The sequence below is a fragment of the Phaseolus vulgaris genome, chromosome 8, assembly GCF_051622355.1.
Source record: "Phaseolus vulgaris cultivar YP4 chromosome 8, ASM5162235v1, whole genome shotgun sequence".
Taxonomy (NCBI): Eukaryota; Viridiplantae; Streptophyta; class Magnoliopsida; order Fabales; family Fabaceae; genus Phaseolus; species Phaseolus vulgaris.
This window is the reverse complement of record NC_143505.1, coordinates 59,649,199-59,663,356: the sequence shown is the minus strand read 5'-3', so window position 1 is coordinate 59,663,356 and position 14,158 is coordinate 59,649,199. Positions and strand designations below refer to the sequence as shown.

At 32.3% G+C, this 14,158-nt stretch overlaps 2 protein-coding genes and 1 pseudogene across 4 annotated transcripts; 1 reads left to right on the top strand and 2 right to left on the bottom strand.

The window, feature by feature from the left end:
• The first annotated feature begins 1,560 nt into the window (after window positions 1-1,560).
• Window positions 1,561-3,675, top strand: LOC137826599 (exocyst complex component EXO70B1-like; annotated as a pseudogene).
• Window positions 3,676-5,202: 1,527 nt separating this feature from the next.
• Window positions 5,203-6,180, bottom strand: LOC137826521 (albumin-2). Its single transcript, XM_068632512.2, has one exon. It carries the CDS (start codon window positions 6,135-6,137, stop codon window positions 5,457-5,459), a length of 681 nt encoding a protein of 226 aa, XP_068488613.1. The 5' UTR covers window positions 6,138-6,180; the 3' UTR covers window positions 5,203-5,456.
• A 3,399-nt stretch (window positions 6,181-9,579) lies between these two features.
• On the bottom strand, window positions 9,580-13,924 carry LOC137826831 (glycolipid transfer protein 1). 3 transcript variants are annotated; one of them, XM_068632977.2, is made up of 7 exons: window positions 13,812-13,924; window positions 13,246-13,375; window positions 12,701-12,756; window positions 12,274-12,404; window positions 10,786-10,921; window positions 10,117-10,248; window positions 9,580-9,962 (listed from the first exon to the last, which is right to left on the bottom strand). In XM_068632977.2, exons 2-7 carry the CDS (start codon window positions 13,361-13,363, stop codon window positions 9,927-9,929), a joined length of 609 nt encoding a protein of 202 aa, XP_068489078.1. In that variant the 5' UTR covers window positions 13,364-13,375; window positions 13,812-13,924; the 3' UTR covers window positions 9,580-9,926. The 3 variants fall into 3 exon arrangements, 2 of the variants coding, with proteins under 2 accessions (XP_068489078.1, XP_068489077.1); XM_068632976.2 differs by having other exon boundaries at window positions 13,660-13,819; XR_016514530.1 differs by lacking the exon at window positions 10,786-10,921 and having other exon boundaries at window positions 13,660-13,819.
• Between the last annotated feature and the right edge of the window lie 234 nt (window positions 13,925-14,158).

The window sequence follows — 14,158 nt, the reverse complement described above, 5'->3', positions numbered from 1 at the left end:
ATGATACGTCTTTTTCACATTCTTTTAAAGAGTATTCGATTAATTTTAGATCATACTCGAAAGTCTAAATGAATAGAAATTCATCACTTAAATTTTTTCCAATTTCTCTACTTTTCCTGTCCAAACTAAAAAAAAATCTGAACCAAAGTATCTCTATTAAAAGCGTGTGGATTCAATGGTATTGGCTAGTTTGAAGAAATAGTTTTGTTTTACTTGTGTTTCCACTTTCCACTTTATTTCCTATTGTCGTATTGGTTTGATCACTGGTCCCATTGAAGGTATAGCTTTTTATTTTGTTTTTTAATTTTCCCATTTTTTCAAGTTTGTATTTTTTTATATCTTTTTAATGATTCATCAGCGTTTCTGAAAGTGATATACGTAGGTAAGATGTACTTTCTATTACATTTCAAAGTGTGAAGAAGTATGCATTAATTCTTGTACTTCATTTTGGTCATGTAAAATATTGAAAATATTATTTTGGTAAATATAAATTTTGATTGTTTGCATTGTTTTGATTGGAAGTATTCCAATTACTCAATTGTCCATTGCTTATGATCTTTCATTTCAATCATGTGTGGCTCTTCAATTGAAGACTTTTCCTTTTGATGTTGTAATTAACATTTAATTCATGCTTACTTCAAATTGTTTGATACCAATTTTATTAAATTGTAATGTTTTCATATTTGGGGTTCTTTTAATTAGGTCTTACTCGTGAATTGGATACTTTTTGAACTTTTATGTTTTCATTATCTATTTTTTACTTTTTTAATTATCAATTTCAATTCATTTTCTTTTTATTCTTTATTGCAATAAATCCACGCAAAAAAAAATACATAGATTAACTATTATAATTATACAGGTGCCCAACCATTGTATAATTGGAGGAACTGATGCTAAGTTTAATTAATATTATTTTAATTTTATTTATAACATTGTTGTTAATATTGATTTGACTGAGTCTATTAGTGTTGCACAATCCATGCTTTTAGAGTCTTCTAACGCTAATAATAGCTAGTGTCAATTTTTTTTACTTTTGTATAGACCAATGTTAATTTTCTATTTCTTGTTGGATGATATTTTTGTGGGTTTTTAATAAAATTGTGCAATTTCTATTATTTATTACAAGAATAGATATTTTATTTATTTATATTTTTGGGTAAGTTGACTTGTTGACACGATTTTATTTAAAAAAAATGTTAATGACTCACGATTTCAGTTGGGTTGGATTTCAAGCATATAATGATAAATATAAGACTATTTTTTCCTCTACCTTCATATATTCTTCTTTTATTTCTATAAATTTTTTTCAAAAATATCCTTCTGTAATATTTCGAACGTCTTTTCTTAAATTCGTAATTAGCTTCCAGATTACATAATTTGAAAACTTTTTTCAAATACATGATTAGTTTCCAGATTATGTAATCCGAAATATAATTCAGAAGTTTTTTTTCAAATATATTTCCGGATTATATAATCCAGAAACTACTTTATAAGGAGCCAAAAGAATTGCAAGAAGTCTAAATATAATACTTAGGACTAGACTTGGGTTTTCCTCGAAATTTCGTCTGCAAAAAAGGGAGTATGAGCTTTCACACCAGGCATAAAACCCTTTAGTATACCTGTTGCCAAAACAATTCTTAAAGACTCACTTCAGATAAAACATGACTCCTTTGGAAATCCAACTCACGAGATGGTTAAGGCAGGTAGCAGTATGGAGATTTGTAGGCTTTTTTTCAACCGTTGTTGGAGTTCTTTGTTATGCTTGCAGCTCCTCCTTCACCAGTCTATTCGGAGAGTGGAGCTTGTTCAAGATCTTTCTCTACACTGTTTTTAGTCTCTTGGTCTGTTTTTGGAGTCTACATGCAAAGGTATGCCCACGATCAACGTCTCTCCGATTCAAAGCTCATTCAGCACTATTGCTCTTGACCATCACATCACTGTATTCCTATTTCAGTGATAAAGCTGGGAATGGAAAACCAGATGTATATAGCTTGATTTCCTGTGTTGCCTTTGCTATGATGTCATTCAGCCTCTCAAGGCAAACTCAGTGCGGTTTTGAAGTTGATCTTTTAAATTTCTTCCTGGGATGTCTAATACTACTACTCATGAAGATTAAATTGGCACTAGCTATTGTTGGAGTAGGTTTCAGCTATGCCCTTATTGCTCTTCGTTCATCATTAGATACAACATCATACGATGATTCTGGAATCCAAGATGAGCATCCTGTAGTTATTGATATCAATCATGCTATTACGATGCAACATCTCGTGGATTGTGCTGAGGCCCTTGGGGAGGACAATTCCAATCTCGCCAACACGCTTTTCAAGCATGTGAAGGAATGCCTTGAAGATGATTCTAAACTACAAGTAATCGACCATAATTTGTGATCGATGCGCTGCAATTGGGAAAAATCAATGACCTTCGCAAAACTATAAAGCAGATGATGGATGTTGGGTTGACAAAGGAGTGTTGCGAGGTGTACTGTAACTGGCGGAGGGAAAGCTTAAAGGAGTGCTTAATGAAAGTATTAGGGTTCCCAGAGATCAACACCAAGGAGAACGGTAAAGGCGTGGAATTTAAAGATTACTTTATAGGAAGACGGATTAAGGCTGTGGAGGTCGCTCTTGAGATACTTGTCCCCAGTGAGAGACGACTTTGTGATGGCGTCTTTGGCGGGTTCCCTTCTGTTGCTAATCTTTGTTTGACAGATGTTTTTCGGGGAGCTACCATTCAATTGCTGAACATTGCCGTTGTGACTGCGAGTGGAATCCATTCGAACTGGCGTTTGTTCGAAATCCTTGGCATGCTTCAGGCATGGGGTGGCATAATTCCTTCGTTTGAATCATTGTTTACAGAGTCACTGGTAAAGAAAGCAATGGCAATGGCAATATCCCAAGACGAACTAGGAGAAGCAAGCATGGCCAATTTTATGAGAGTGAGAAATCTTTTGATCCTTCACCCAAACGCCAGGGCAATGGCCTATAGTTGCGGGGTTCATATGATGACCGTTAATGTCATTAGCTATCTCATTTCTACTTGTCTGTCCCAACAGACCTCGAAGCATAATGTGGCAAGAACATCTTCATCTTCTGTGTATATTGATCGAATAATGAAGCATTTGGATAGAAAATTGGTGGCAGAGAGCAAAAGAATGAGTCCTGCAAAGCGCTACCTTTTCATGATGAATAATTGGAGGTTTGTAGAGCTAAGCGCAAAATGGTTCGAAAAATACGGTGGAAAAGTTTGGCAAAACCGCAAACTTTATCTACGTACTTGGAATACAGTACTGGAGTATTTGAAGCCAGAGAACTATAAGTTAGTGGAGCCTAATGCTTACGCAGAGTCACTGAAAAGCAACATCAATTTGTTCAACAATGACTTTGAGCATTTATGTAGTACTCAATCTGAATGGGTTGTCCTTGATATGCAGCAAAGGGAACAAATAATTATGTCACTACAAAACATCTTGTTGCCAGCATACGGAAGCTTCATTGGGAGGTTTCTGAATATTCTTGGTAACGATGCTTTTAAACATATTAGATATGGAATGTTTGATATCCAAAACCAACTCGACATATGTTTTCTCGGAGGAACGAAAATGAATCACTTAAAAGAGAAAGGTAGACTATTAAAGCTTGTTCGAACTAAAATATGATCCTTTTTATTATCATAAAAGTAGTTCTAAACAGATGTATGGCTTGTAGTATATGTCCTATGTTTTCTACTTACAATTGTAAGCACTTGTTTCTATTTTTTCCTTTTCATTTCCTATTGGTATAGCTCAAGTCTAAGCAAAAGTTGAGATTGGGACTGTAGTTTGTGTTTTAGTTGAGAAAGAACAAAAAAAAACTGTGTCGACTATGTGGTGAAAATTTTCTTTCAGTTTACAAAGTTCGTTTTCATCTTGGTTGGCACTCAGCTGTGGTTCACGGGAAAACTCTTTCCACGACCACCATTCATAGAGGAACACTCGATTATCGCACTTCCAAAACCGTCGTGGTCTTGAGAAGGAACGATACCAACACAAATCCAGTGAGTGATAGATAGAGTGGAAAACCTCACCAAAAAACTCTCTGATTCAACAATTGCTCTGGGTAGTGGTGGAGCTTTAGAAGCAAAGCAAATTCTGAAATATTCGATGAATATTATATGGTCTCCAAAGGATTGGTGTGATATTTGGCAATGAATGTTTTGTTACTAGCTAAGACAACCAAATAATCTGAATAAGCAGGTTACTAATAACTAAATTAGAGAGACAACCAAACAAAGTGAATTTGTTAAAGAACACTTTTCAGGAATTTTCGCAAACAGCTTATGAGCATAAGAGTAAACGGAAAAAATATAAATGCAAACAGTGTCAGGATTTATCTTCATTTATGCCTCTACGGATATAATTGAGAGATCTCTAAATGCATATTCAATTCTTACATTTTTGTTCTCAAAATCTAATTCCTTAAATAGTTTATGCTTAATTTCTATATTAGACCTCTAATCCCTTAATAGATATTATCTAGAAAATAGGTTTTGAAGAATAGAATTGGAGAATCAACAAATCATACGTGTTCCTAGAATCCACATCTATGGATTATTCTACATTAAGTAGAATCAATGAACTAAACCTAAGAAAAATATGTTGCATATCAACAAACCTGGCTTAAGCGAGAGTTCTTTCTTGCTGATACAATGAAGGCATCTTAATTTTGAGTCAAGCTAGGTTGACTCAGCTCACCATGGTCCACTAATTAATACGAATTCACCACCAAATCACAAGGACAAAGTCACGAACCTTAACAAATTTCCATGCCATTAAATGAAAGAGAAATTAAAATTAGAAAAATGACAGACAAATTTGATAACTTGTTTACGAGAAAGCAAGAAATTAAAAGAAGAGGAAGTTGCAATAGAAAGTGTGTATTCATTCATTCACAAATTTCAAAGAAGTGTTTCCTAACTCTTTGAAGATGGCAGAATAATACAACTCCATATTTGAAAAACAAATCTTTCTACCTCTCCAAAAACTAGTTAATTTGTTTTATCTTTTTAAACATTAAAAGATAATGCAGTATAGAATATGTATGGTTATTGAGACTTTTGCAAGAAAAATTAGAGGCATCTTTACTAAAATTAGATTTTGATAACAATTATCTATAAAGTCACAAAAAAATATTTTTTTATGGATTAAATTAAAACTATAATAATCAATTGTATTAAACCAAACCACCCACTTTTATTTATTATTGTGTCGAATTACATGAAGATAAGAAATAAAGACAGGAAAGGAAAGACAAACATCAGACTTGTTACATTAGGAAAGGAATATGGCTTCCATTCCTAATGTTACATTAAAGAGACAGAAACAAGCTTTGGTAATGGAAGCTTTATTTGTAGCATATTATGAGACCATGTTTTGTGATGAGGATAAGGTGGTTGATGATGATGGTAGAGTGAACCCTTCTTTAGCTGACAGGCAAAATGCCTCTAAGACAAGGCCAACCATCAAGGATAGGCCTCACATTCCCCAGAAGAACGTCATCAGTTGCATCTGGGGTGAATTTGATACGCACATACTTATCTCCTTTGAAAAGGTAAGCTTCAGACTTTTCATGGGAAGCAAAGCACGCATCAATTCCACTTTCAAAGATCGTACCTTTCAAAACAGGAAACCCATCAGCAATGTTACGAATGGTGCCAAGAAGCTGCTTGGAATCATAGGCTATGCGAGTATACTTATTGCCCTTGAATAGGTAAACTTCTTTTCCTTTGGTTGACCTGAATGCAGAGTCTATACCATTCTCAAACACTGTGTTTTTGAAGACGGGAAACATCTTAGCAATTGTGGTAGGACCTGAGAGAATCTTGTCATTTGCTGTACCTGGAGCGTAGTCTATGTAGGCACAATATTTGGTTGAGAACACATATGCATTGTTGCCTTCAGTGTCGAAGGCACAGTCAATTCCAGGTTCTGCAAAGAACGTTGCTTCTAGTGATTCAAAACCAATACTAATCAAACGCAGACTAGTCAAAATCTTATCATCAGTTCTTCCAGGGGTGTAATACACCCGCACATACTTGTCCTTCGTGAAGAAATACACTTCATGATCTCTTGATGAACGAAATGCAGCATTGATGTAAGCCATCTTTCTTAAAGCAAGAAATAGAGGGATATATGATTTGAGGATGCTTACATTCCTCTTAGAGGCACCTATTTATAGTGTTATGGAGTTGGAACTTCTTTACTATTGGTATTGAAAACTACCAGGAATACCCTTGTTTCAGCGTAAAGCAATTGATAAATATGATGTAACAAGTAAAAACAAAGCAGCATTATAAGTGTTATCGTGCTGCATGTCCTCTCTGTTGCCATCATCTGTTTTCTCATTACATATTATTCTAATTTTAAATGGCAAAGGTGTTAAAATGTTTTGAAGTTTTAAATGGTTGTTGAGAGTGTGGCACTTGAAGATAAGAGGGATAACACGTAACCTTAAAAGCCACTAAAATTGGAACACTTAAACAAATGTTATGTAACTTCTGCATGTGCTGTTTGTCATCACATAAACAAATGCTATGTTATGAGCTTGCTAGGATTCTACACTGTTATATATCAGTTCCAACACATTAATAGATTACTGTGTTATTTAATACATTTAATACATTAATATATCCCTTATACTATCATAGAAAGAATTTTTTGGAAGAAAGGTGAAGAGATTGAGTTGTATTTGAGATTTGTCGTTCGCTTGGGAAAGTGAAATAGCTTAGCGATTGAGTTTCAAAGTTAAAAATTGAGTTTCAAACATAACTTTGGGAAGCAAGAAAATGACGGGCTTTTGAATGTTATTATTGATGAAGAAATCACTGAAATACATTAATATTATCTCATTTAGTATAAATATTTTTTTTAATCTTTTCAAATTTAATATTGGCCCAAACCAACTCAAACACTTTATATAATAAAATAAATAAATTTTAAAATAGCTTTATGTATTTTTAACTCATTAAAAATATTAAAATTCATGTTGTTTTATAATCTATTAGCATCCCATATTGAGTCACACTTTAATTTGGAAGCTAGTTTTTCATTTTATTGTAATATCAATAAGTTGTTCCATTCATAATATCATAATATTATTTTTTATATTATAATTTAAAAATTTAAATAAAAACGTTAATATTTTATTTTAAGTCAAAGTTTAAAAGACTTTAAATCAAATGATTCAAGTTGAGTATCCCAGTTTATATTTTATAAATTCTAATTAGTTTTTTAAATTTTAATTAATATTATCTAACTTTTTTAAAAGTTATTATATTTTTCAATTGATTTCAAGTACCAAATATCATCGCTTTATTTCGTACTAAGTTTTCTAACAATATCTTTATTAATCATTAATAAATACGTGAACTCCACGATGAGGGTTAGAGTGGTTGGAGTTTCTTGCTTGAAAAAGGGAGACACAACAGCAACATCATTCGTTCTTGTAATCATGCTTAAGTAAACTAAAGAAGATGGCAATGGAAGGTTGGCAGATTGGGAGCTAATAAGTTACTTTTTTCATCAGCAATTAGTAAATATATTAAATGAAACTGATACTTTAAGGATGTTCCAAACTTTTATAAGCCTAAATACAAGAACTGTATCCAAAAAATCTTATAATGCAGTTTAAATATGGCTTAACTAGCTGTAAAAAAATTAAGCAATGCCTTTCTTGAAGATTAAGCTCATAAAGTTGCCACACCAATTTTCTTGTCGCACTTTCCATTTAACTACAGAAAATATTATATGTGATTAGTGAAATCATAAAAAACATAAAGCTTCTATTTGTAATTGTACAGGGTTATAGGTTCTAGATAGTATCTGTTAGTGACTCGAACAATTGTCTCTCATCCTTCACCTTCATTCTCATATTTACTCTTTGGTGTTCGGTCATTTCTCCTTCCTCTTCTTGTGTTCGTTCTTTAATACTCGGTTGGAAGTTAACCTGTAAAAGATTCTCAGACGATCAAACAAGTGTTCTGTATATGAGTGAGTGATATATTGATAAAAATGTACCTTATTCTTGTAGCAATGCTTATTTATAGTGTTAATAGTGAATTGTTTCATTTATGAACCGGATCTAATAATGAGACAGTATTACCTTATTTATCGCATGGTTACCGGATTTATAGGATATTATCTGATTTATCGCATATCTTTTTATTTTCTATTTGATAATCCGATCAGTCATCGATATCGAGTGACGTGACTACTTTTTACCGATACACTATTTATAAGAGAAATGTTGGGTTGAAGTTTTAAGCTTAGCATTTCTTTGTTTTAAACTTTGTTATAAATTAAAGTCCTGGTTTCTTTTATATATATATACCATTGAGCAAAATATCATAGAAAACTGTATATATCTATAAAATTTTATTACCAAAATAGGTGGAAGAATATTGTAAGTTTAAATGTGTAAACATTTAAAAAAAATGGAGATTAGCTCTCTAACACATAAATGGAGAATTTGTTTTCATGGAAATAAAAAATCTTTGTTAGTTTTTGGTTGTGTTTTAAGGTTTGGACGCAGTGTTATGTTTAGGTGCTTGATTTGTGTTGGCTGATTCTGGTAAGATTATGAGCACTCTTAAGGGGTTTATATTTATTTATTTATTTATTTATTTATTTTGCTAATAAAAAAAACCTTCAAAACACTCTTCTACGAACAATAGTTATATATTGAGAGAGGAAGAAACACTTTTGAATATGATCTAACAGTTTTCTAACAATTATATGGTGAATTTGAAAGATGGGATGAGAGGTGCTTGAGGTCTTTATATAACAATAACACCAACAAGAGATGGAATGGTATAAAGTAGAAGATCGAGGAAAGCAAGATGGAGTGACTTAATGGAAGGAATATTATTATTAATATGAATATTATTATTAATATGAATATTATTAATAATAATAATGAAATCATTAATAATAATAATTATAATATTAATTTTAATGTTTTAATAAATTATTTTCGTAATATTACCTATCGATTCTATTACCATCATTATATAGTGATAATATCTTTCAAAAGAAGTTCTACTTCAACATGCTAAAATTATGTAATTCAATTTTATATGTAAATAACAATCCATACATAAAATTCGTATGCAAATTTTAATTTATTTACGAATTCAAATTTATAGATAATTATCACTTCTTTTAGTGAAATCACACCAAATCATGGAAGTATTGGAGTACATTAAACCAAATCATGTTATAACAAAGAGTATTTACTGAGGGTTTGGGTTAGAAAAAGGTATAATGTCTTGTTTTTTTTTTATTCTCTTAAGTAATCCATATTTATTTATTATTTTTTGTTTAAAAAAAAGTAAACCAAAAATAAGACTCCCAATAGGGTGGCGAGCTACAATGGAAAAGGACATGATGTATTAGAGAAAGAAATATTCAATACAACATATCCTATATGCAGATGTGAGGTTTTCTCAGAAAAAAATATCATCTGTATTCGATTTTGAATTTTTCAGCTATGGGGGACTTTGAGGAGCAAAAACAGCTTGTGAGAGTTACACAAATGAGTCAAGGAATTATGATGCGAACGTGGGAGATCAAAGCCAACCCACCAATAGGAACCACGAGTTCCACGGTCTAATTTTTTTAACACAAGTTTAAATACAAAAAGTGACCAACTTTATACTGTATTTCAGAAAACAAGCTCTAAACAACCAACCATTAGCCTTAACCTTTGTAATAAACTAACTAATGGTGACCAACTTTGATATCTCAAAGATACAGTGTAAGATCCAAATACAGTACTTAGTGTTCTTACAATTTAACACAAGATGAAAGTCAGTGTTTGTATATTTGTGCCAGTAAAATTGATAAGAGCATGTAAGAGCTACTCATCGAAAATTTCTGACCATGAATCTGTGGTTTATGATGCTTTCATGTCATCCAAGCCAAGACGAGCCTGTTCAGAAAGAGAAGTTTGATGAGTTCCTGGATAAAAGGTTTAAAATATGAAGTTGCTAACATACACCACTGAGAATAAGATAATATAAAATCATTGTCATTCTATGATCATCTTCAAGCATAAAAATGATCCAATATATCTTATTTCTTACCAGAAACTTGTGATTTTCTTCAAGTAGAGGAGAAAAGGATGTACAAAATTTATCAATGTCAGCATTGATATCGCCGGTGCCTCCTATCACCTCCATGAACTTCTTCCTACCAGGAGCAAGCTTCATGACAACCTGCAGGTCAAATGTTTAGTACACAGCCCAAAACCATATTCAGTTTCATACAATGTACATTCACTTCATAGTTAAAAAAAATTGCACGGTATTTAAATTCTTTAACTTAAATTACATAGACTAACGTAAAGTGCAAAGAAACTAGAAGATGCAAGCTTATTTCATTGTTGGTGTAATGTTTTACATGATCAGGAGGACATTCGGGTCATTTATTTAGAAACCTTAATGCTAAAATGTCTAAATACAGGAAATTAGGACAAATAAAGTAATAATATTGATAGTTAAACGTATTTCATACAACAATGAATCTGAAGCACTGACGTGATGAAGTGCAAAGGTTGTAGAAAATTGACAACACAATGATGCACATGGTCAACTTAACAGGATTTTCTAGGAAGACTATTTCAATGCCCAGCCATTGACATTCTACAGATTTGCAAGACGATTTATAGACCTCCGATAAGTCAAAAAGCTGGATTTGGTGTTTCTATCAAAATATTCAAGATTATATCAACAAAGAATTAAACATAAGATTACACTGAAGCTTGAACTAGCAAGCCAGCCATGCCACTTCTTCAGAGTCTTGTTATAGGAATCTGTACAAGCTTGGGACATTGTCCAATCTTCATGCTCAATTAAGTTTCGAAACAAAGCCACCAAGAAATCCATTGCTCTGAAGATTTGATCGGTTAGCGAAAAATTTATCATAAATAAAATTGCAAGGATAAATATGGCAATGGCAACAAATACTCATTAGCTAAGGTCTCTGACCACCAAATAAAAATAATTATCACATTAGTCTCAAAACCTTGAGAAAGATAAGCAGAACTAGCTGAAGTTTCATAACAGTATTAAAAGAAATAAAAGGTAAAATCGAAATGAACCAAATTTAAAGGATTCATCATAGTTGCATACAATGACAACACAAGTTGTTTCCTAATATGATGGAGTAGAGTAAGCTAAAAGAATTGCACTGTGACAAAAATCAATTCTACAAAACTGTCATTTAGATCTACATCCTTTTTATGGTATCTATCCCTCCCTTTTGACTGTCATCCACCTCTATTTACTGGGCTTTCTATTGGTCTTCATGTTACCAGCTCTTCTCACTGGAGCTTCTATTGGTATATTTCTCACTTGGTCAAGCAATCTTCAGTAAAATTTTATCATCTTTTTCCTCACAGATGCTACCCCTACTTTCTCCCCATTATCTTTCCTAATTTTATGCTTTCTTATATCTTCACTTGTCTCTCTTGAAAGGCAGAAATGTTCTTGCAAAACATAGCTATTGTAATTGCTATAAGGTAAAGCTTTTCATTGAGCTTTGTTAGAATGTATGAAACTATGTATGAAACTATCTCATACTGTAATCATATACTAATATGTTTAGAGCATGATAGTGTATCATCATCACATGATACATAATTTGTATAGCACAATACGATTCGCCACCCCATGATACAATTGTTGGAAAACTCGTTTGGGCACCCGAATCAGTGTTGTATCATTTGTATCACACTCGGAATCGCAAATTGCAGCCTGAACTGTGGGTGAAACCGGATTCAGGCCTTGCATACTAATATTCTTATCCGTTTTTTCGTGCAAGTCTCACCTATCAAGTCTGACTAAGAAAGTTTATCCGCGCTGGAAGCCTTAGCACCTCAGCTCAGTACGCATAGAAGTAAGCAGCAACCATAGTCTGCAGATCTTGGAGAGGAAGATGATGAATTATGAATGATTTGGATATAATTTTTTTGTTTTTGAGGTTGTTTAGTATGAGTAAAGCAGCAACCATAGTCTGCAGTAATTATGCAGTAGCAACCAACAACAATTATTGTTTGAATGACTATAATGCCAAATTTGTTTAGTATTATATAGCCATTGTTATAAGAAAAGAACTATAAGCACAGCAACAACAGTGTTTTTCAGAGGTTGTATTAGAAAAAGTTCTCCAAAAAAAACGATTTAGGAATGTCATACCAATATGAAAACGCAAGTTAAATGCAACTGCATGATGTTCATTACCTTGTCAGCCAAAGAAGGCCATTGGTGCAACTAGATGATGATTTAGCAGTTTTAGTTTCAATCTCCACCTGTACCAAACTGTACAGGTAGTTGAATCTGGATGGATTGGAGGAATACATAGTTTCCAATCTCTGCCAAGAAAATCAGTGAGGTACGGAATTAGAACAAATAGGATATGATCACAAGGCTTAGATAATGTACACACTTATAATCGTTAAACAAATGAAAAACATTTTATTATGTAAGTCAGATAGAAACCCACAAATTAAAACAAAATGAAACACAACCAAATACTATGCAATACATATATATAGCTATACCATGTTACCATAAGAAGTGAAGAATAATACATTCAAAGCTGCAGGAAAGTATCTAAAAAAGTATACAGTAACATTAGAGTCGGAATGAGCAGTTCACAAAAACATACCGTTATGTTGCCACCTATGTCAGATTTAACAAGGGCCATAGCAGCTCCAAACTTATCTGTTACAAGAAAAGTGTTAGATCTTTTAACCATGACACATGTATTCATTTATGCTTAAACAAGAACTAAACCAGGATGCATTGGTTCACAATCTATTGTGTTGAATATGTCACAGTTGTAGAGTTAAAACTGTAAAATAAAATTTACTTCTGCACATTAATAGTCATCGATCTAGAAATGAAGATATAGATACCTAAGAGACCAAGAAAACAAAATTAAAAACAATCAAAACATTTTCCACATTTTATTGATGAAAAATAAAATCTCTGGATGAATGCTAACAGAACAGGATCAACAAAGTCCACCTTGGAAAAACTCACATTATGCATCTTACCTGGCTCAAAGAGTTGATAATTCCTTTAAATTTAGCAAATATAGTATCATTTAAGACACCACAGATTATATATGGAGGAAACACTCCGGGAAATGTTAGCATCTATTACTTCTTTCTTTAAAGTGCTAATAACACGGTAATGAACAAGACACACCTATTACTGGCAATATGTGCTTGCACGCTTCCAAGAAAGACTTGCTCAGAATTTCTCCTTGCTCAGACTTTACATGCTCAAGTTCTTTCAGTGCAGGAGCGAAAACAGTCCCCTCCATTTTTGAGCTTTGCTGCACATGACAAGACCCAACAAAAATACATTAGCATGAGCTTAACAGGGTTCTAAGTAAGTAAAGTTTAACTTAATTGCACTATAAATAACACATCAGAAGCTTAAACTTAAGTTGCAGCTAGTGATTCTAAAGCTTATAAGATCATCCCAATTTGCTTTCCTACCCACATAGTATGCTGTCAACTGAGATTAGTAAATTTTCAATGAACTAAGAGTTTGGATCCTTGGATTTCTGAATGAAATGCCCTTTGAGATGCTTAATTAAAAATAACAGGGAATTACCCAGAAACTGAAACTGAGTTGAGAAAAAGGAAGAGTTTGGAATACCCAGTTGCTAATTTTCAAAAAGAAAGAAAATTTAGATTTGATTTGTTTGAAGAAAGAAAGGAAGATGCATAATCCATGAACAAATAGAGAAGAGATGAAATGCATACACAGGAGGAATCTGAGGGACTGTGACCCAAACAGCAATTGCGTTGGAGCTACGAGATGGGAACGGGATTTCATGCTTAATTTTCAAGTAAATAAAATATTGGCAACATATTTCTTGTTCTCATTTTTAATTATAAATTAGTAAGTTGCACATGTTTTATATGAATTTATTAAATTATTATAAAAATATGACATTTGATTAAAAATATTTATTCAAAAATAAAAATAGAAAACAAAAAATTCATTTAAATATAAAAAAACACTATTTATATATATATATATATATATATATATTAAAATAAAAATATTAATTTAATAATTTATATTAATCTATACCTAAAAATAAAGA

Bases quoted from the DNA above. Each gene is read 5' to 3' on its own strand.
- LOC137826521 (XM_068632512.2), bottom strand. From the start codon at position 6,137: ATGGCTTACATCAATGCTGCATTTCGTTCATCAAGAGATCATGAAGTG.
- LOC137826831 (XM_068632976.2), bottom strand. From the start codon at position 13,809: ATGCATTTCATCTCTTCTCTATTTGTTCATGGATTATGCATCTTCCTT. The intron at 12,757-13,245 runs GTGTGTCTTGTT...TTCTTGTAACAG, and splicing joins GCACATATTGCCAGTAATAG to ATAAGTTTGGAGCTGCTATG. The intron at 12,405-12,700 runs GTATGTTTTTGT...TTTTCTTGGCAG, and splicing joins ACATAGGTGGCAACATAACG to AGATTGGAAACTATGTATTC.